This window comes from Mustela nivalis, assembly GCF_964662115.1.
Source record: "Mustela nivalis genome assembly, chromosome: 5".
NCBI classification, from domain to species: Eukaryota; Metazoa; Chordata; class Mammalia; order Carnivora; family Mustelidae; genus Mustela; species Mustela nivalis.
In genome coordinates, this window is record NC_139024.1 from 45,893,295 (window position 1) to 45,917,201 (window position 23,907).

The window sequence follows — 23,907 nt, forward strand, 5'->3', positions numbered from 1 at the left end:
TGAGCTGAAGGCAGCAGCTTAACCCACTGAGCCACCCAGGCGCCCTATCTTTTTGTTTCTGTATCCTAAGGTCCTAGCACCAAGTCCTCTTGCACTTAGGTGCATAACAAAAACATAAAGATTGTTTTGCTACCTGTTTATATAGTAAATAGAGGTTACTACTTGCTACTAGTTTATATAGTAAATAGAGGTCATCCTGCCTCCAACTTTAGGTAGTCTGATCTAAATTTATAGTCAAAGCTACTTTCCTTCATAAGCACCAGGGCCCAATGCTGGCTTTTGCCAAAGTCCTGCTTCATCCACTTTCCTTTTTTCCCCCCTTTAACTTCTCTCTATCTTTCTTTTTTAAAAGATTTTATTGTTTAAATAATTTCTACACCCAACATGGGGCTCAAACTTACAACCCTGAGATCAAGAGTTGGATGCTCTACCAACTGAGTCAACTAGGCGCCCCCATCCTATAACTTCTGTCCTTCTTCTTCCACTTACATCTTTGTCTTTCAACACAATTGTGTTCAATCTCATTCAGTGTACCTGGGTGATCTCAATTATTTTCACGTCTTCAACTGTCACCTAAATGATGACTGCTGTAAAATCTCTAGACTGAGGTCCAAATTTGTCTTACCAAACGCTGACTATATGTAATATTTCATGGTACTCAAACTGCACATCCAGCCTTCTTAGTAACACTGCTGTGTACTGCATCATGTTAAGAAAAAATAAGCTTAAGGGGTGCCTGGGTGGCTCAGTGGGTTGGGACTCTGCCTTCGGCTCATGATCTCAGGGCCCTCGGATTGAGCCCCACGTCAGGCTCTCTGCTTGGTGGGGAGCCTGCTTCCCTCTCTCCCTCTGCCTCCCTTTCTGCCTACTTGTGATCTCTCTTTCTCTGTCAAATAAATAAATGAAATCTTAAAATCTTTAAAAAAAAGAATGCTTAAAGCAGCAATATGGTATTTTGCCATATAACAGTTTGTTCAACTTTAAAAGTATTTGTATATAATTATGTACAACCATACACCTTGAGATTAACAAAATTACAAATGAAAAACATAAAGTCCAACATTAATATAAAATTTAGTTTTTAAATTAGATGCACTTTGAAAAAATATAGACTAGCAATATAATTTCAATCTATGTTGTGTAAGAATGTCTGCTAAATCTAGAAATGTAGAAATGTTTTCCTAGGTGTGGTATTATAGAGATAATTTACTATTCTGGTAACATCCTGCTGAAAAAATCAGATATACTGCAATTTTGTAAAATAACTGTTTTTTAAGGTAAAATTTATGTTACTGAAGAGTTGAAAAGTAGCAGGCATGACTTATAAAGTCCTGCATTAAGAAAGGAAACTACCATCTCTGAAACTAATAATACACTAAATGTTAACAAAATTGAATTTAAATATAAATTTTTAAAAAAGGAAAATCTATCAGTTACTAGAGAATTATAAGCAACACAAATTCAGAAATTCTTGGCTTTTCTTTTAAAGTGCTGTTTTTTGGAATGCAGTATTTATTATTATTAAAAACAACCATGACATCCAAGCAGAATTTAAAGAAAAAACATATATGCCCACTAAAGCAGACCAGCAAAGCTAAAAGTTTGTTTTTATTTAAAAAAAAATTTTTTTTTTTTTAAATTTTAGCATTGTTTGGGTGGCTCAGTTGGTTAAAGTGTCTGCCTTTGGCTCAGGTCATGACCCTAGGGTCCTGGGATCAAGGCCGCATGGTAAGCAGGGAGCCTGCTTCTCCCACTCCCTCTGCTGCTCTCCCTGCTTGTGGTCTCTCACTCTTGCTCTTTCAGATAAATAAATAAAATCTTAAAAAAAAAAGACTGATTAATTTAGAAAGAGAGCATGAGCAAGGGGAAAGGCAGAGGGAGAAAGAAGCAGACTTCCCACTGAGTGGGGAGCCTGAAATAGGGTTCCATACAGGACCCCAAGACCTGAGCCACAACCAGAGGTTGAATGTTTAACCAACTAAGCCACCCAGGTACCCCAAATTTGTTTTTATTTTTAATTTATTTCCAAAGATTTTATTTATTTGAGAGAGAGAAACAGATGGTGGGGGTGGGGGGAGAGGGACAAGCAGACTCTGCACTGAGCATGGAGCCCCATGTGGGGATCATGAGATCCTGAGCATGAGCCGAAATCAATGTGGCTTATTCAACCGACTAAGCTATTCTGGTATGCCTAAAAGTTTGTTTTTAAAAAGACTAACAAAATTGATAAACCCCTGACAAGACTGATCAAAGGGAAAAAATAAGGTCTGAGTTACCAATATCAAGAGTGAAAGAGGAAAAGTGGATATGCACGTGGGAAAGAAACTGGACCCTTATCTTACGTCACACATAATAGTTAACTTGAAATGGAGTAGAGACTTAAACATAAGGCTGGAAACCATAAAACTCTTAGAGGAAAACATAGGGGAAAAGCTCCCTGCATTGGTCTTGGCATTGTTTTTTAGATATGAAATCTAAAGCACAAGCAACAAAAGCAAAAATAAATAACTGGGACTATATCCAACTAAAAAGGTACTGCACAATAAATGATAATCAATAAAATGAAAAGGTAATCTATGGAATGAGAGAAAATATTTGCAAACCACATACCTAACAAAGAGTAAATATCCAAAATAATATCCAAAATTAATATAAGGGACTCATGGTCAACAGCATAATATCTCAAATAATCCAATTAAAAAATGGGCAAAGGACCTGATATATCATCCAAAGAAGATACTGGAATGGCCACTAAGTACATGACAAGGTGCTCAACATCATTAATCACCAGGGAAATACAAATCAAAAACAAAATGGGGTATTACCGCACAACTGTTGGAAAGGCTATTATCAAAAAACAAAAGATGACAAATGCTGACAAGGATGTGGAGAAGAGAACCCTTGTATGCTGTTGGAGGGAATGCAAATTGGTACACCAATTATGGAAAAACAGTATAAAGGTCCTTCAAACAATTAAAAATAGAAGTACAATATGATCCAGAAATCCCACCTCTAGATATATATCTAAAAGAAATGAAATCATGAACTTGAAGAGATATCTGCACTCCCATTTCACTGCAGCATTATTTATAATAGCCAAGACATGGAAACAACTTGTATCCATTGACAGATGAAAGATAAACTGCCACACATGCTCGTGCTTGTGCATGCATGTGCACTCTTTCTCTCTGAATGCAGTATTATTTGGTCATTTAAAAAAAAAAAAACTCTTGCCATTTGTGACAATATGGATGGACCTCAAGGCCATGATGCTAAGTGAAATAAGTAAGTAGAGAAAAAAATATTGTATCTCACTTAAATGCAGGAACTAAGAAAACCAAGTGTATAAAAACAGAGAAGAGAATGGTGGTTGTCTGGGATGGGAGGGGGGGAGAAGTGGGTGAAGGTGGTCAAAGATACAAACCTCCAGTTACAAGATTTTAAGTAAGTTCTGATGATATAATGTACATGATGGTGACTACCGTTAACAATACTGTATTTGAGGGTGGCTCAGTGGGTTAAAGCCTCTGCCTTCGGCTCGGGTCGTGATCCCAGGGTCCTGGGATGGAGCCCCGTGTCGGGCTCTCTGCTCTGCGGGGAGCCTGCTTCCTCCTCTCTCTTTCTCTCTCTCTGCCTGCCTCTCTGCCTACTTGTGATCTCTGTCAAATAAATAAATAAAATCTTTAAAACAAACAAACAAACAAACAAAAAAACAATACTGTATTTGGAGTTGATAAGAGAATAGACCTTAAAAGTTCTGATCATAAGAAAAAAAATCATAACTGAGGTTATGATGGATGTGTTAACTAAACATATGGTAATCATTTCACAGTATATACGTTTATCAAATAATATGTTATACAACTTAAACTTATATAATGTATGTCAATTACATCTTAATAATGATCAGAAAAAATTTCACACAGATATGAAAAAAGAGAGAGAAAGAATTAGTAATCTAGAAGTTAAGTAACAGGAAATTATCCAGAATGCAACAAAGACAGACAAGACGTTTGAAAACAAGAAAGAGAGAATAAGAGATGGGGAACTCAGAGTGAGAAGACCTAACGGTGCTTACTCATAGTTCCAAAAAGGGGAGAGAGAATAGATGGAGTAAAGACAATTTGAAGAGATTCAGAATTGATGAAAGTCACTGATTCACAGATGTAAAAATCCCAATGAATCAAACCAGGATAAATAAATAGATACCACCCTCTAAATACGTGGCAGTGAAACTACAGGGTATTAACAACAAAGATGTAGAGGAAAGGCTCTTACATATAGGTAAGTCTTCTCTAGGCAAGTCTTCTCTGAGGATTTGATATTTAATCAGAGACCTGAATTAGAGCATTGAGGGTGAGGGAAACAAACAAAAAAAAAAGATGAGGAAGTATAAACAAAGAGATCTATATCATAGAACAAAGTGAATTGGGTGGAAAAAAGTAGGAATTGGAAGTAATTGAGACATGCAGGGCCAAAGTACATAAAACTTCAGAAGCCAGAATAAGTACTTTGAATTTTACTTTTAAGTAGCAGGAAGAAGTCAATGGAGATTTTTAACAGGAGAATGACCTCTATTTAAAGTATCAAAAAGTTGGGGGCGCCTGGGTGACTCAGTGGGTTAAGCCTCGACTTTCGGCTCAGGTCAGGATCTCAGCCGAGATCATAGGATCGAGCCCTGCATTGAGCCCTACATCAGGCTCTCTGTTCAGTGGGTAGCCTGCTTCCCCCTCTCTCTCCTCCTGCCCCTCTGCCTGCTTGTGATCTCTGTCTGTCAAATCAAACAAATAAATAAAGTACTAAAAAGTTTACTCTGGTACTGTGTTAAGAAAAGGGTATGAAAGAATCTCTGGTACTGTGTTAAGAAAAGGGTATGAAAGAATAAGAACAATATTAAGTGTGCGTTAGGAGGCCAGTGACAAAGACCAAGCCGGAGATAAAGCTTACTTAGAGCAGATGCTGCCAGTGAGGGTGGAAAGAAGTAGATGGACTGGAAGATCTATGAGAACAATAACTAACATTTATTTAGCACTTCCCATATGCTGCATTGTTCTAAGTACTTTATAAATATTTACATTTTTATCTTAATTAACAATCCTGTGAAACTGGTAATGGGAATACACAGACAGGTGAAGAAAATGACCCAAGATCACAGAGCTGGTGAGTGAAAGATAAACCACTTTGATTCCAAAGCTTCTGTTCTTTACCACTATGAAACAAAACTCTTGGTGACAGATTGTACATGGGAGGAAGAAGAATATGGGCAAAGAAAACAAGATACTAAGTGTAACCCTTGGATTTCAGGCTTGTGTAAATGGATGGACAATGGTGCCATTTACTGAACTTTAGTGCACTTGCAGAAAGCTGGGTTTGAAGAAAATGAGGTTAGGTTGGAATAGGGTGAACTTCAGTTAAAGAAACACACAGAGATGGTGAGTAAGTCAGAAGTTTAAAGCAGAAGCCAACACTGGTGATTACCAAGTTGGGAGTTAGCACTTAAAGGATAAAACATGGGTATGGATAAGCTCCCCCAACGAAAGCAATATAAAGGCAAAGGCAAGGCTATGCAAGCTTTAAGAAATTCCATATGTCCATATGAAGACTGAAAAATTAAACTGCAGAATAGAAGCCAATAGAAAAAGACTATTTCAGGGAAAGAATGATCAACTACATTGAAAGCTGCTGAGAGATAAAGGTAACATATCTTTTCAGTGTAGTCCTCAAGTTGAAAAAAGCAGAAAGTAGTGTACTCTCAACAATTTTAAGCAAAAATTTTTCATTAATGACATAGAAGAAAAAAAACCTTATATTAAGGAATATCCTAAATTTTTCTAAAGTACTTAATATCAAAATATTTGACACTGACATCTAAAAACTTCCTTAAAGGACTTTTCAGTATTTTAGCTTTTATTGCCCAAAACATGAAACAATTAAAAATGTTTTTTATTTTTACATAAATAATAAAATTTTTCTTACCTGTATAAAAAAAGGTCTTTGGCAAGTCTCTTAGGTCCAATGATTTTGAAGATAATCTCATATGTTTCAAGTGCCTTTCGATGAACTCCACCTGGTAATGCTGGATGTAGGCATTGAGCTAGGCGTTTGCCTATGGTCAGCTTTTTGGGTACTACCTGGTACTTTGCATTATTTTGTAAAACCTTGAAGAAAACATTTTAATTCATTTGAGTAAAATAAAAACATTATATCTTTTATTTCCATTTTCTAGCACAGAATTATAAAATATCCTTGTAAGACTTCTTTACACTCTAAAAAATTACAGAGGGTGCCAAACAATTCTTGTCTTAGTCAGTTATATGTATCAGTATATGCCATATTTAAAATTAGAACAGAGGATGTAAAAAAATTATTTTGTTAAAGAAAAAGAACCCACTATAAGTTAACAGAAGTATCATTTTTATTTAAAAAAAAAAAACACATAATATTTTGCCAACAAATTTATTCAGAAGAGAGGCAATGATTTAGATTTTTGCAAATCTTTAATGTCAGTTATCTGTCAATCTATTTTTGATACACTGTTTGAAAGATCTGAAGGAAACTGGATCTCAATATAAATATGTAGTTGGAGGAGCAACAACCATTGCTTTAGTATATCATATGATAGCAAGGAATTCTAATGCTTAGAAGAATCTACTTAAGATTATAATTGCCCATTTGTTTTTGCTAACATAACTTCCCAAGTGGGTCAAATACAACTGCATTTATTCAAACATAACATTTTTTTAGAGGTAATAGTCAGGGTAGAACTTGTAGAAGATTCTATTTTACAAACCACCCAAAGGAGACTAGTTATTTAAAAAGAACTTGAAAGTTCTTCCAAGTATTATAGTAAAGTGCTGATAGAAAATTACAGAAAAAACACTCAGAATGAAAACATTAAAATATGCTAGAATTGGAATTTAGAAGAAATATAAAAGAAGTCCTGTCCTTTACAAAACAAAGAACTGAAGTTAAAATGTGTAAAATGACCTGCCAAAGGCAGTGCAGTAGAAAACTTAGGACTGGATCTCCCAGTTTATAACAAAAGTGGAAGCTCTGAGATCCACTTAGATATACCATTTTCAATGTTCTTCCTACTATAAGCTTTTAATTCAGTCTTAATTGGATGTAATGAATGTAAATAAAATCCATACATGAAAAGCTAAAAATTAAGGGCAAAATACCAGTAAGAACACAGTTATGAAAAATACTTTTCAACTAGCTGCTTCTGTTTCCAAAATATTAATTTGAATTTTAAACACAGTAGCCAGGAGTCAATATTTACAAATTTTTAATTTATTTTTTTAGTAATCTCTACATCCAACGTGGGCTCAAACTCAACACCCTGAGATCAAGAGTCACATGCTCTTCCAACTGAGCCAGTCAGGCACTCCAATATTTACATATATTTTAAGAAAAAGTATTATTACCTCTGCGGAAAATTTAATGATCTATTAAACAAAATGTTTAATAAAAAATTCTATTAATACCAAATAAAATTTAAGAAGTAAAATAAAGCAGCATTTTCTGAAAGTATTTCAAAACTCAAAAACCTATATAAATGAAGTGAAAGTTTAGTATATTAATAAATAATAAAATCATATTAATGTATTTAGGCTATCATCAACAAATTTATATTACATATAGTACATATAATCCTTGACTGTTTCTCAACTTAAAGTTAGTTTTTTCAATGACTTGCATATCCTACTTTGTATTATCTGGATACAGTAATATGTTTTCATAAATTATTGATTACATATAGAAACTACTTACGTACTCAATTATATATATTAATTTTGCAATTTAGTAAAATTAAACAGTTCCTAATAAGTTTTCAGCTTCAGAACAACAAAGAAACTAATGACTTTTAAGCATATTCATACATAAGGCTACTGTAAAAAAACTGAGAATTTATCAAACCACAAACGATAAATGTTACAAGTTAACATGTCAAACCGAAGTTTGTGCATCTGTGGGGTGCCTGGGTAGCTCAGTGGGTTAAAGCCTCTGCCTTCAGTTCAGGTCATGATCCCAGGATGGAGTCCCGCTGCTCAATCAGGCTCTCTGCTCAGCAGGAAGCTTGCTTCCTTCTCTCTCTCTCTGCCTGCCTCCCTGCCTACTTGCGATCTCTGTCAAATAAATAAAATCTTAAAAAAAATTAAAAAAAGTTTGTACATCTAATTTTAAGATAAATCCTTGGCACATTAAAAATGAAAAGTTTTTTTAAGATACAAAAATAATTATCCATAGTATGTATGAGGTTGAACAATAGTGTCCTCCCTTAGAGTACATTTTAAGACAATTTCTTCTTCTTCTTCTTTTTTTTTTTTTTAAAGATTTTATTTATTTATTTGACAGAGAGAGATCACAAGTAGACAGAGGCAGACAGAGAGAGAGAGAGGGAAGCAGGCTCCCTGCTGAGTAGAGAGCCCAATGCGGAACTTGATCCCAGGACTCTGAGATCACGACCTGAGCCGAAGGCAGCAGCTTAACCCACTGAGCCCCCCAGGCGCCCGATTAAGACAATTTCTTTACTAATAATTGCATGCTCAGCTGTTTCATGTTAAAAGTTACTGGAAGAGCTCATTTCCTATCTTCTCCACTCTACTTAATATTTAAAAGCATCCCAATTCAATAAAAACTGCTTTGAAAAAAAAGAGACAAGAGGGCGCCTGGTGGCTCAGTGGGTTAAATCCTCTGCCTTCAGCTCAGGTCATGATCCCGGAGTCCTGGGATCGAGTCCCGCATCGCGCTCTGTGCTCAGCAGGGATCCTGCTTTCTCCTCTCTCTCTGCCTGCCTCTCTGCCTACTTGTGATCTCTGTCAAATAAGTAAATAAATAAAATCTTAAAAGAAATCAAACACCTCCAAAATCCCCAAAACTATAGATGTAAGGTGAGAAAAGTTTGTTCTAGGTTAAGAAAGAAACAAAAGAAAAGTATTAAAACTTAAAGCTATGAGTTGATCCATAATGCCACCACAGCAGGGTTAGATTAAAACTAGACATCTTTGGAAGAAACACTCAAGGTGAACCTCCAAGGCTTAAGCGACAACTTGTCACTTTTGTAAAAAGTACTGAATATATCTGAGGGTTTCCTGGATACAAAATTTCCCCTACGGCTACATAACACTTGCAAAGGACAGAGTAAGATTACTACATTCCATTTGGAGTTTTAAATTTTGATGTCAGGAACTGCAGAACCATATCTGATGATCAATTACAGAAATTTGTTATCCCTTGGAGTTAGCATATTTGCTTCCTAGTCTTGTGTTTTTAATGCCAATAATGGAATAACTATATTTTTCAAGTACTGTTGTTGTTCTGGCCACAAAAATATACCTGGCTGTATAAGTAGGCAACTCAGTAAGTAAAATAGCAGTACCAAAAGTAATTCTGAACTTTTGTTATGTTTTCAGAATTCTTCACTTCAACCTTTAGAGAAATTCAGTAAGGACAAATTTAGACTTCTGATTTTTACTTTTTTTTATGAAATGGATAAAATGGACATACCTTATTAAGTTTTCCAAGTGCTGATATCAAATCTGCCCATTCACTGGAATATTCAAAATTCTTTAGTGCTTTGTCAATTGCAGCTACATAGTTTCTGTATTTAGAGTCACTCAGTAATTCTAGCTCTTCTGTGTTCATCCTCCCACAGCGTCCCACTAGAGACCAGTTCCAAAGTCATGTAAAATCATTACCTATAAAAAAGAAGAAACCAAAGTTACAAAGTAAAATATTAAAACAGGTTTGTATGGTCTTGCTACAAAACTATTGGTCAACTTTAAAATAAATAAATAGGACTTCATTGAAATGAAAAACCTTTCTGTTTCAAAGGCTATTATCTGACTGAAAAGAGAAGGCTTCTGGGGAAGATGGCAGAGTGGGAGGACTCTAAGATCACCTTGTTCCACAGATACAACTAGTTAACTAGATAACTAAATAACTAAATAACCCAAAAAATGACCGGAAGACTGGTAGTACAAACTCTCCACAGCTAAATGTAGAGAAGAGGCCATATCAAAGAAGGTAGTAAGGGCAGTGACAAGATCGAGAGCTAAATGGATTCAGTGAGGGAGGAAGACCCCAGGCCTGAGAGAGGAGAAAAACCGACCCACACCTGGGAGCCTGCATTGGGTCAATGAATCACCATAATATTTTGCTTTGAAAACCAGAGGGGCCAAATTTTTAAGTTCTTATAATCAGCGGGGCTTAAAACCTGGTCCTTTAAAAATCAGGAGGCTTGGGGCGCCTGGGTGGCTCAGTGGGTTAAAGCCTCTGCCTTCAGCTCAGGTCATGATCCCAGGGTCCTGGGATCGAGCCCCGCATCGGGCTCTCTGCTCCACAGCGAAGCCTGCTTCCCTTCCTCTCTCTGCCTGCCTCTCTGCCTGCTTGTGACCTCTGTCTGTCAAATAAATAATAAAATCTTTAAAAAAAAAAATCAGGAGGCTTGTGAGAGAACAGTGAGGGGGAGAGAAAACTGAGCCCACAGCCTTAAAGAAACAGCAAAACAAACAGTTCCAGTAAGATAGGGCATAGAAGCAGCAGTTTGAAAAAAGCCTGGGTATCTGGGAGGAAGATCTGCTTACTAATCTCAAAGCACATGCTGGAGTGGCAGGGATCTTTGGGAGACTTTTCCAGGAAGAAAGGAGCTGGAAGGCATGGGTTAAACAACATGCTACTAAACAATGAATAGGACAACCAAGAAATCAAAGAAGAAATAAAAAATACATGGAGACAAATGAAAATGAAAACACAATGGTCCAAAGTCTTTGGAATGCAACAAAAGTAGGTCTAAGAGGGAAGTTTACAGCAAGAGGAAGTTATATTATAAGAGGAAGTTTACAAGCCTACCTGCAGAAGAAAGAAAAATCTCAAACAACCTAACCTTATACCTAAAGGAGTTAGAAAAATAAGGGGCAACTGGGTGGCTCAGTCAGTGAAGCATCTAACTCTTGGTTTCAGCTTAGGTCATATCTCAGGGTTGTGAGATGGAGCCCTGCATCAGGTTCTGCGCTTAGTGGGGAATCTCCTGAGATTCTCTCTCTCTCTCCCCCTCTCTGTCACTACCCACCCCCCTCCCCTGCTCACACGCTATAATAAACCTTAAAAAAAAAAAAAAGAAAAGGAATTAGAAAAAGAAGAACAAACAAAACCCCAAACCAGTGAAAGGAAGAAAACAATGAAGATTAGAGCAAAAACAAGATTACAACAAAATAAAATACAAAAACAAAAACCCCAGTAGATCTGGTAAATGAAACCAAGAGCTGATTCTTTGAAAAGATCAACAACTGACAAAACAAAAAGCGGGGAGGGCACAAAATCTGAAATGAAAGAAAAGAAGAAAGAACACTACAGAACTACAAGGGGTTACAGGAAAAATACTATGAAGAACTTAGATGTCAACAAATGGCACAACCTAGAATCATATCGCCTCCCAAAAACTGAATCAGAAAGAAAGAGAAAATTTGAATAGACCAATTACTAATAATGAAACTGAATCAACAATCAAAAAACTCCCAACAAACAAATGTCTAGAACAGACAGCTTCTCAAGTGATTTCTACCAAACATTTAAAGAAGAGGTAATGCCTATTCTCAAACTATTCCAAAAAATTAGAAGAGTAAGGAAAGCTTCCAATTCATTCTATGAGGCCAGCATTACCCTGATGCTAAAACCAGATAAAGAACTACAAGAAAGAGAATTATATAGTTCAGTATCTCTGATGAACTTAGATGCAAAAATTATCAACAAAATATTAAAAAACTGAATCCAACAATACATTAAAGAAGTCATTCATTACGATCAAGTGGGATTTATTTCAGGGCTGCAATGCTGGTTCAATATTTGCAGATCAGTCACTACATAAATCACATTAAGGAGAGAAAGGATAAACACCATATGGTCATCACATTGGATGCAAAAAATTATCAACAAAATATTAACAAACTGAATCCAACAATACATTTAAAAAGTCATTCACCATGATGAAGTGGGATTTACTTCAGGGCTGTAATGCTGGTTCAATATTTGCAAATCAATCACTACATAAATCACATTAAGGAGAGAAAGGATAAACACGATGTGGTCATCACAATAGAAGCAGAAAAAGCAGCTGACAAAGGATAACATATATTCATGATAAAAACTCTCAGTAAATAAGTTCAGAGAGAACATACCTCAACAAAATAAAGGCCATATGTGAAAAACCCACAGCTAACATCACACTCAATGGTGAAAAGGTGAAAGCTTTCCTCTAAGATCTATCCTCTAAGATATTTTCTCTAAGATCAAGAACAAGATAAGGATTCACTATCAATATCAAGAACAAGATAAGAGTGAACAAGATTCACTCTTACCATGTTTATTCAACACAGCACTGGGAAATCCTAGCTGCAACAAGAAAAAGAAACAAAAGGCATCCAAACTGGTAAGTAATAAGTAAAATTGTTGTATTTGCAGATGACATGATACTATATATAAAAAACCCTAAGGACTCTATCAAAAAAAATATTAGAACTGATGGATGAAATTTGTAAAGTCACAGAATATATAACTAATATAAGGAAATTTGTGTATTTCTCTATACTAATGAGGTAGCAGAAAGAAAAATTAAGGAAACAATCTCATTTCTAATTATACCAAAAAAACAAAATACACACAGAAATAAACTTAACCAAGGAAGTAAAAGACCTGTACTCTGAAAACTATACACTGATGAAAGAGACTGAAGACGACACAAACAAGTGGAAAGATGTTCCGTGTTCACGGAATGGGAGAATCAATATTATTAAAATATCCATACTCTCCAAAGCAATCTAGATTTAAAGATTTAATGCAAATTCCTATAAAAATACCAACAGCCATTTGTCACAGAATTAGAAAAATAGTCCTATATATGGAACCACAAAGGACCCCTAATAGGCAAAGCAACCTTGAAAAAGAACAAAGCTAGAAGTTACCATAATCCCAGATTTCAAAATATATCACAAAATTGTAGTGGACAAAACAATATGGTAATGGCACAAAAACAGACACATAAATCAATAGAACAGAATACAGAGAGCAAGTAAACCCATACTTATATGGTCAATTATTCTATAACAAAGGAGGCAAGAATATATAATGGAGAAAAGACAGTCTCTTTAACAAGTAGTGCTGGAAAAACTAGACAGCGACATGTACACAAAAGAATCAAACTGGACCACTTTCTTACAGCATACCCAAAAAGAAACTCAAAAGGGAATAAAGACCTAAATATGAGACCTGAAATCATGAAACTCCCAGAAGAAAACAAAAGCAGTAATTTGACATTGGCCACAGTAACATTTTTCTCCATATGTCTCCTCTGGCAAGGAAAACAAAAGCAAAATTAAACTACTGGTACTACACCAGAATAAAAAGCTTTGTTCGGCGAAAGAAACTATCAACAAAACAAACAGGTAACCTACTGAAAAGAAAATATTTGTAAATGTTATATCCAATAAAGAGCTCATTTTCATAAAAATACATTATATGTTTATTTAAAAAAATAAAAAAAATTAAAAAAAAAATTTCGGCAACAAAAAAAAAAAAAAGAAAAAAAAAAGAGCTCATTTTCAAAACATATAAAGAACTTATATAACTCAATACCAAAAGAATCTGATTTAAAAATGGCAGAGGACTTGAACAGACATTTTCCAAAGAAGACATACTGATGGCCAAGAGACCCATGAAAAGATTTTCACACCAATAATCATCAGGGAAATGAAAGATAAACTACAATGAGATATCACCTTATACCTGCCAGACAGTTAAAATAAAAAAGACAAAAAATTACAAGTGTTAAAGATGTGGAGAAAAGGGAACCCCCATGCACTATCTATAGGAATGCAAATTGGTGTAGCCACTGTGGAAGACAGTATGGAGGGTCCTCAAATAATTAAAAATGGAATTTCTATATGTTCTACCAGTGGGAATTCACCCAAAGAAAATGAAAACACAAACTTGAAAAGATACACACACTCCTATCTTTATGGCAGCATTATTTATAATAGCCAAGGCATGGAAATAAGCCAAGTGTCTACTGACAGATGAATGATATGTATCCATAATGGAATATTACTCAGTCATTAAAAAAATGAAATAGTGCCATTTGCAACAACATGGATGGACCTAGAGGGTATGACGCTGAGTCAAAAAAAGGTCAGACAGAGAAAGGGAAAAAGACAAATACCATGATTTTATTCAAATGTGGAATTTAAGAAACAAATAGACAAAGGGAAAAAGAGATTAAAAAACCCCAAGATCTTAAATACAAATAACAAAATGGTGGTTACAAGAGAGGAGGTCTTTTGGGGTATGTGGGAAAAAAAGAAAGGGAATTGAGACTACATGTATCTTGAAGAGCAATGAGTAAAATACAGAACTTTTGATTATATTGTACAGTTGAAACTAAGACTGTATGTTAATTATACTTCAATACATAAAACTGATTGTAAGGATGGTCACACAACTCTGTACTAAAAACTACTAAATTACACACTTGAAATAGGTGAATTGTGTGGTAGGTGAAATTAATCTTGGTGAAGTTATGTGTGTATATCCCTACATACTTTTTTCCCCTATATAATGGGTCTTAGGGGATCTGTGAATTACTTCAAATTACATGCAAAATTTACCTCTTACATTTTATTGGGAGATAGTCTACTACTTTTATAATAAACTCAAAAATGGTTCTTAACAAAATCCTCTAAAAGGTTAAGAGTCACTACTCTAGAGATTACAAGCTATATTGCTAATACATGTTTGCACTGAAAAAAAAAAAGGTAAAAATCTATGAATTTATTAAATCAAAATTTGGTTGGTTAAGGCTGTGACAAAAAGAATGATGCAAACTTCTCAACACTCTATCTTAATTCTTTTATCCATAAAAATAAAAAGACAAATCCCCACATCCCATTTTTAGAGAGATTATCTTCAATGAAGAGTCACCTGACTTTTATTCACCTCAGTATACCATGGGCCAAGCCCTATGTCTGGGTGCTGAATAAAGAGAATACTTCTGCCCTCATGATACTTTCTTTCCAAATTGGGAGGGGTAGGCCCTTAAAATAATGCAAAATTTAGGCAGGGGAAAAAAATTGTATTTTATTGTTATACCTTCCTACTCTGGATTCTCACAGGAATAAAATAAAGCAGTATTTTGAAGTACTGTGAGAAACCCAAGATGAATAGGAATTTAAATGATAAATTTAAATAATTTGTTTCATAAAGAACTAGCTATGCAATTGCCCTATTAGAGATGAAGTCTTTGAAAGCAGGAACTGTATTTCATACATATTTGTATATGGCACAGCATGTAACTTAAAATAGTCAAGCTCAAGCTGGATGCACACACGGTGTTTTAAGTATAATAGTTAAGACTGGAAGTGAGATAAAAATCCTGTAAGCTGTTTTATCATTAATCTTTATATTCTAAAATTTTTTACAATTCAATTTAAACATAAGTACAAACAAAACATAGCAGCAACATATGCTTCCAAATACAAAAGACAATCTTCATTTTAAAATCTATTTTGTCTAATATAAGTATTGTTATACTAAATTTTTTCACTTCCATTTGCAGTTTTTTCCATGCTTTCAGTTTTAGTCTGAATGTGTCTTTAAGTCTGATGTCTTTTCTAGGAAGCATAGAGATGGGTCTTGTTTTTAATCCATTCTGTCACCCTAGGTCTTTTTATTGTAGCATTTAGTGTATTCACATTTAAGTTAATTATTGATAGGCATGTACTTACTGCCATTTTGTTAACTGCTTTTTGATTGTTTTTGTAGTTTTCCCCCCTTCCTTTCTTCATCTCCTGCTTTCTTCCCTTGTGCATGTTTATTTGTTTGTTTGTTTGAAGCTTTTTATTTGACAGAGCAATACAGGAAGAGAGGGAACACAAGAAGGGGGAGTGGGAGAGGGTGAAGCAAGCTTCCCGTTGAGCAGGGAGACTGATGCTGGGCTTGATCCCAGGACCCTGGGATCATGACCTGAGCTAAAGGCAGACACTTAACAACTGAGCCACCCAGGCGCCCCATTCCCTTGTGGTTTGATGGCTTGCTTTAGTGCTATGCTTGGATTCCTTTATCTTTTTTTTTTTTTTTTTTAAGATTTTATTTATTTGACAGACAGAGGTCTGTCTGTCTGACACGTAGGCAGAGAGGCAGGAAGAGAGAGAGGAGAAAGCAGGCTCCCCGCTGAAGGGGGAGAGGGAGAGGGTGAAGCAGATGCGAGGTTTGATCCCAGGACCCTGGGATCATGACCTGAGCCAAAGGCAGAGGCTTAACCTACTGAGCCACCCAGGCACCCCAGATTCCTTTATCTTTTTTGTGTGTTTATATATTGTAGGTTTTTGATTTGTGGTTAACACTAAGTTTATACAGAACATCTTACGTATATAGCAGTCTATATTAAATCTATGGTTGCTTAAGTTTGAACACATTCTAAAAGCACTAAATTTCTATACCCCCTCCATATTTTATATATACAATGTCATATTTTATGCCTTTTCCTTCTGTGTATTCCTTGGCTATTTTTTTCTAGATATAACTGACTGGGTTACTTTTGTGTTTTCATCTTCATAATCGGCTTTACAAGTGATTAATTACTACCTTTACCACATGTTTGCTTTTACCTGTGGAATTTTTCTTATTTTCTTCTATTTCTGGCTTCTTCTTTCCAGTTAAAGAATTCCCTTTACCATTTCTTGTAAGACTGGGTTAGTGATGATGAACTCCTTTATCTTTTGTCTGGGAAACTATCTTTCCTTCTATTTTGAATGATAACCTTACTGAGTAGAGCATTCTTGGTTTTAAGTTTTTCCCTTTCAGCACTTAGTATCATGCCACTCTCTTATGGCCTTCTAAGTTTCTGCTGAAAAATCAGCTGATAGCCTATAGGGTTTCCCTTGTTTGTAACTGCTCTTTCTTTCTTTCTTTCTTTCTTTCTTTTAAAGATTTCACTTATTTATTTGACAGAGAGAAATCACAAGTAGATGGAGAGGCAGGCAGAGAGAGAGAGAGAGAGAGGGAAACGGGCTCCCTGTTGAGCAGAGAGCCCGATGCGGGACTCGATCCCAGGACCCTGAGATCATGACCTGAACCGAAGGCAGCGGCTTAACCCACTGAGCCACCCAGGCGCCCCTTCTTGCTCCTTTTAAAGTTTTCTCTTTATCGTTACTTTCTGCCATTTTATTTTATTATTTTTTTAAAAGATTTTATTTATTTATTTGTCAGACAAAGAGAGACACACAGTGAGAGAAGGAACACAAGAAGGGGGAGTGAGAGAGGGAGAAACAGGCTTCCTGCGGAGCCAGCAGCCTGATGTGGGGTTCGATCCCAGGACACCGGGACCATGACCTGAGCTGAAGGCAAACGCTTAACAACTGAGCCACCCAGGCACCCCAACTTTCTTCCATTTTAAATTTTTATGTGTTTTGCTGTGGACGTCCTTAAGTTAATCTTGTTAGGGGCTCTCTATGTTCCCTGGACCTGGATGTCTGTTTCTTTCCTCAAATTAGGGGAGTTTTTAGCTATTAATTCTTCCAGTAAGTTTTTTGCCTCCTTCTCTCTCTCTCTTAATAAATAAAGCAAATGTTAGCAGACATAAAGGGAGAAATTGACAGCAATACAATAATAGTAGGGAATTTTAACACCTTCCTTACACCAATGGATAAATCAGCCAGACAGCGAAGCAACAATGGCTTTGAATGACACATTAGACCAGATGGACCTAACATATACAGAATATTCCATCCCAATAAAGCAGAATACATACTCTTTGTAAGTGCATATGGAACATTTTCCTGGATACCTCACATGTTAGGCCATAAAACAAGTCTCAATAAGTTTAAAACTGAAATCATACCAAGCATCTTTTCTGCCCACAATAGTATGAAACTAGAATCCTTATGTTCTGTATTTCCTCTCATCTGACCCAATCTCAAACCTTCAAAACGCTAAGAAACTCCAAATATGTGATCAATAGATCTTCAGCTTTTCTCTGCACATCTGCTTGCATTATTTTAATCAATTTAATCCTATTTGAGCCTATGAAGTATGCATTATTATTGCCCACATTTACAGATAAAGAGACTGAGGTATAGAAGTATTATGTGATACATTTAATAAATTTAATTAGGAAAACAGAAGCAAATCCTATGACCCAGCATTTGCACTACCAGGTATTTACCCCAAAGATAGAAATGTAGTGATCCGAAGGGGCAAGTACACCCCAATGTTTATAAAAGCAATGTTCACAATAATCAAACTATGGAAAGAGCCCAAATGCCCATTGACAGATGAATGGATAAAGAAGATGCGGCATATATACACAACAGAATACTACTCAGCCATCAAAAAAATAAAATAAAATAAAATAAAATAAAATAAATAAAATCTTGCATTTGAAATGATGTGGATGGTACTTATATATGGTGTACTGGAGGGTATTACACTAAGTGATATAAGAGAATCAGAGAAAGACAATTATCAACATGATCTTACTCATATGTGGAATTTAAGAAACAAAACAGAGGATCATAGGGAAAGGAAGGGAAAAACAAACAAGACAAAATCAGAAAGGGAGACAAATCCGAAGCAACTTTAATTACAGGAAACAAACAGAGTTGCTGGAGGGGAGGGGGATAGGAAGAAAATGTAACTGGGTAACGGACATTAAGGAGGGCATGTGATGTAATGAGCAGCAGGTGATTAAAACTGATGAATTACTGAACTCTACCTCTGAAACTAGATATGTTTCTAACTATATGTTAATTAATTGAATTTAAATAAAAAAATTTTTAGCACATGAATTCAGTAAGATATTCAACTATTAAAAAGAACTGAAGATCATGCAAGAACAAGAACAAAAAAAAAAAGAAGCAAAAGGAATGCTTATATTCCCTCTAACAATCTGTAAACCTGTCTTCACTTACCCAAATTCCTTTCCTTCTTCCTTGTTCCAAAGAACAATGGACCCTCCTCTGTCAAAGACCTACTCTTTTGCTCTTTTTGGATTCCATCTCCCCTTGCTTTCTCAAGGATTTTCCTAAAGTGCCTTAATGGTTTACTCTTCAGTAAGTTTCTCTTCCTGTGCAGGATCACTCTCCATTAGCCTACAGACAAACTCCTGGTATCTCCCATGGTGAGAAACTAAAATTTATAGCTTCCTCCTGACTCTCATAGACTTTCTGGATACCAACCCATTTTTCTGTTCTCTTTCATTACAAGGAAAACTTTCTGAAGGATTTTTCTATACTGTTTTATTTCCTCATTTCCTCTTCACTCTTTAGTCCACTCAAAAATGCCTATGACACTCTCCCTCCAAGGAAACCACCCAAATAAGGGTCACCAGTAAACTGCATTAGCCAAAGCCAATGGTCATTTCTTCAGCCCCTCATGTTAATCAGCTTCTCAGGAATTTTCAGTACTTGGTTCTTGGCCTCCAAGTCTCTTTATTCTCAAGGTATGCTTTGACTTCTTTAGCAAGTCTTTTTCAGTCTATGTCAGCTCCTCTTCTATATTCAAATTTTATTTATTATTTTGTAAATGCTGAAGACTTCAAGACTCAATCAGGAACTCTCATCTCTTCTCCCGAGTTATCTCTTATACTCCTATAGCTTCAAATAGCATTTATTAAGAATATATGCTAAATGTCTCCACCACCACTTTTTCATTATTCTTAGAGTACACTACACTATACCACCACCAAATCCTGTTTCTACTCTTAAGCCCTTATAATCCATTCTCCAGAGAAGTCAGAGATCTTTTAAAATCATATTATGTCATTATAAGAATATCTAAACCTAAATACACCAACATTTTTTTTGCCTCGTAGGGCATTTTGTGTTTGCTATTCTCTGTACCGGAAGGCTCTTAGGTCAACGTGACAAATCCCTTCCTATTTTCCAAGTAATATGAAACCCTAAGAAAAGTTTTATCTGAATAGTCGATGTCAAGTGGCCTAGGCCAAGCACACAGTCTTAACATCTACTTTAGAATATCACATTATTTCCTTTCTAGCACTTCAATCTGAAATTTCCTATTATTTGTATATTTCCTATCTACATTCCCTTAATGGAATGCAAATGCCATGAGGTCAGAAGCCAATGTCCAATAATGGACTGGTTCATTCTTCAATCAATGGACCCATAAAAGTGGATGGTATACAGTAGGCCCTCAAATGTTTTTGAATAAATAAATCTGTCAGTGTGAACACAGCTCACAAACCATTTTGCTTTGTTATTTTCTAAGAAAAACTCTGGAGAAAAGAGAAAAACTACACTCTATTTTTCAATCAGTGTAGCCACACTTGACTTCAGTCCCTTTAAACAGACTTCAGTCCCTTTAAACAGACTATTCATGTGGTTATTAAACACTTTGAACTGGAAGATTCTCCTAAGAACACCTATTTAAAAAATGGGCTTTGTCCAGTTACATTTTAAAAAACTAGCTCAGTTTTAGCATCTTTATATAGGGAGGATGTCATTCTAGCCCCCTGAAAAGACATTTATTAAATGTGATATTCCGAGGGGTTATAAGGCTTTTTAAAATTAATTAGATTCAAATCTCTAGTTGGAGAAAATTCTGACAAAGAGTGCACTCCAGTTATATATTTATATTTTCACTTTTGATCTTGGTAAAAATTATAAAAATAAAACCTATGATTCAAAAAATAAAAATCCCACAATTCTAAAAAGATGACAAAGAGCAAGTTTTATTTACTTGGAAAAAAGATAGCAAAATTAGTTGATATATAAAAAATTATCCATCTGTTAGAAATACTCTGAATTCTGTAAAAAGGATAACTAAAGATTTCTTCTTGCTATAAACTCTGATTTTTGTGACATAAGCATCATGAAGAAAAGTAATTTAGAAAATAGAACAGTGTAAGCACATAATACCACCAAAAATGATCCATGAATGTGTAGCGAGGAGTCTTTTGCAAGCTTCAAATTTTAATAGCTGTAATAATGAAACATATGCCCTCGAGTTAAAGGTAATATCCTGTCCCCCAAGCACAGCAGCCAAACAAACACTGCCCAAACATTATTCAAGGTGATGATGATTACTAACAGCAGCTCACACTGACTTCGTGTAGCAGGCACCATGCTAAACCCTTTTACACGAATTTTCTCATGTAATGTTCATTACAAATTCACGGGGCAAGTACATTCATGCAGCCATGTACATATGAACATTCTGGTGTTTGAGGTTTCACATAGAGTTAGGAGGAGGAACCAGGAAGAACTCTGGCTGGTTAACACCTAGGCCTGGTCCATAATCACTGTCTTTGTCAACTATTTTTTTAAATCACAACTCTTAATTCTTCTTTTTTTTTTTTCTTTTTGGTCTTATTTTATTTTTATTTAGGTTACTGTTTTATTTTTTTTAATTTTTTATTTTTTATAAACATATATTTTTATCCCCAGGGGTACAGGTCTGTGAATCACCAGGTTTACACACTTCACAGCACTCACCAATCTTAATTTTTCTGCCTGACATATTCCACCTCTCCTCTCTTACTCAATTTTTCAAAAAAAAAAAAAAACAAAATAACTCTTTCAGTCCTCATTTTTTAGACATTTTTCTTTCTTTTCTTATTCCACTTACTTTTTAAAAACACTATAATGGTGTAAGTACATATATTTCTGTCGTTCCTTTTAGACCTTGGCTTAGGGACAAGGACCAAAGCTGAACTCTGAATACCCCAAACCTATTATCACTGCTTAATACTGAAAGTGTATAGGTTAAAGCATAAGGTGAAATAACTATAAACTCTGATATAAAAGGGTTTTGCTTGGGTATCTGTAAAACAGTGATCCTATTCAATAAGTAACCATGGTGGAAGGGGCAGAACCTAAATAGTTGGAACTGATGGCTCAATTACATATTCTGATTTAGTCATATCATATTTGTATCAACCCATAGAAAGAAGTAGTTGTGTGAATAATCTAAAACTGAGAATGTCAAACAACTAAATTTTGACTTTGGGATTTATAATGTTTTTTCAAACATATCTTTTTAATGTTTGGTATTTGTCAATATTAAAATCCATTTGATTTCCCTATATACACACTGATTGAATTCGGTGGTGAGAAATGAAACTAATTTTTTAGGTGGCCAGGGTGAGTCAGCCTGAGAATGTCAGCATAATATACTTAAAGAAAATCTAAATGATTTAGATTGGCCATATTCTGGTCCTGTTGTCAATTAAAAAGAAAAAACACTACTTCCTTCTTAAAAAACAGAAGGTGAAATGTGAGATAATGCTAAGTAACAATGAGTGTGTGACTATATAGAACGATTAAAAAGATGTGAAACACAAGATGAAGTACAGCACTAATATTAGCTATCCTACCAAGTACTTCCTCCAGTTTATTTAAAACATCCCTTCTCAGAAAGTATCCTTCTCAAAATACGCTCATTAATAGCTGAGTATTATTCTTCATTTAACAATGACAAATAATAGTTTATTTTTTTTAAAGATTTTATTTATTTATTTGACAGAGAGAGGGATCACAAGTAGGCAGAACCGCAGGCAGAGAGAGAGAGGGAAGTAGGCCCCGTTGAGCAGAGAGCCAGATGTGGGACACAACCCCAGGACCCTGAGATCATGACCTGAGCTGAAGGCAGGGGCTTAACCCACTGAGCTGCCCAGGTGCTCCAATCTTTAAAGAAATATATTCTTAACTGAAACAAACTACTAGAAAAAATGTAAAACAAAACAAAACAAAATTTTTAGCACAATTAAGTTAAACCATATTAGCACCATGTTAAGTTAAAATTAAAGTTTAGCACCATATTAAGTTAAATAATTATTTCCAAGAAAATAAAATTTAATTATTTTTTAAAAAGTAGTAATGTTCTCAGCATTTTTTAAAATAAATGACATACTATTAATCATAGTATTTAATTTAAAAATAGAAACTGGTTATTGCTTGAACACCAAAAAATGCTATATTATATATAAGGAACAGTCCAAGATTTTCTGTATTTCTCAGTGTGCTTTACTGAGTATCTGTAAACCAATATTCTAGCCTGTGAAAAAAGAAGCAATTTTTCCCAAAAAACAAAAAAATCCCATGCAGAGTTTTATTTTGTTTTTAGATTTTATTAAAACTGTTCCAAAAGTAAAATCATGAGGAAAACACACATACACAAACATGCAAATTCAACTGCGCCTATGCATCTAAAGAATAAGATCAAAATATTAGGAAGAAACTAACATTTTGGCTGAGCAATTTTATCTATAGGGATATATAAAAAAGGATTCACAGTGGACACAAACTATGCATGTGTCTGAACATCCCTTTACTCAAAGTTGTAAAAGAATACTGCTGGATAGTAAGTAGCACTGCAGGGCTTAAATCCCCTAATGGGCAAAGGAAAGCAGCTATAATTAATTTAGAAGATATCAAGACACTTCACAGAGAAAAATGGGAAACTACCTGTGGCAGGCCTGCCTCTGCCTTTATATCTCTTCCAATGTGCATTTCGTATCATGTTTTAAAGTTTAGATGAAAATAGAACAACAGTATTAATATCATGAAAAAAACAAAAGAACCTTGCTGAGGTGTTACCTGGCAAGAAAGAGAATTAACTGTAGGTATTTTGGTAGATTCTGAAGCACCTAACAGAATCAGAACCAAAATATGGTATCGCTTGTTGTAAAATCTTTATTCAGAGCCCTTTTACGAAAACTGGGTATCCTCCGAAACACTGATAAACCACAAACTGTTATCATTACTACTACACTGCTCCTCACTTTCATACTCTGTTCTTACATTTTCTTAGGATATCATTCCAACACTAGAAATGTAACTTGTCAAGCACTGCTATTATTACTCTCAGTTTTTTATTTTTACTTAATTACTGAAATAA

At 35.1% G+C, this 23,907-nt stretch overlaps 1 protein-coding gene across 16 annotated transcripts in view; it reads right to left on the reverse strand.

Annotated features, from left to right (window-relative positions):
* DOP1A (DOP1 leucine zipper like protein A) overlaps positions 1-23,907 on the reverse strand; it is a 101,925-nt gene that overhangs the window by 65,629 nt on the left and 12,389 nt on the right. For all 16 annotated transcript variants that reach the window (XR_014312069.1, XR_014312070.1, XR_014312071.1 and 13 more), the window contains 2 exons: positions 9,511-9,701; positions 5,977-6,158 (listed from right to left, as the gene is read on the reverse strand). Coding sequence is in view for 12 of the 16 variants with exons in the window: in XM_082731687.1 (XP_082587813.1) it covers positions 5,977-6,158; positions 9,511-9,648 (320 nt within the window). In the remaining 4 variants the exon portion in view is untranslated. The remainder of the gene's footprint in view (positions 1-5,976; positions 6,159-9,510; positions 9,702-23,907) is intronic.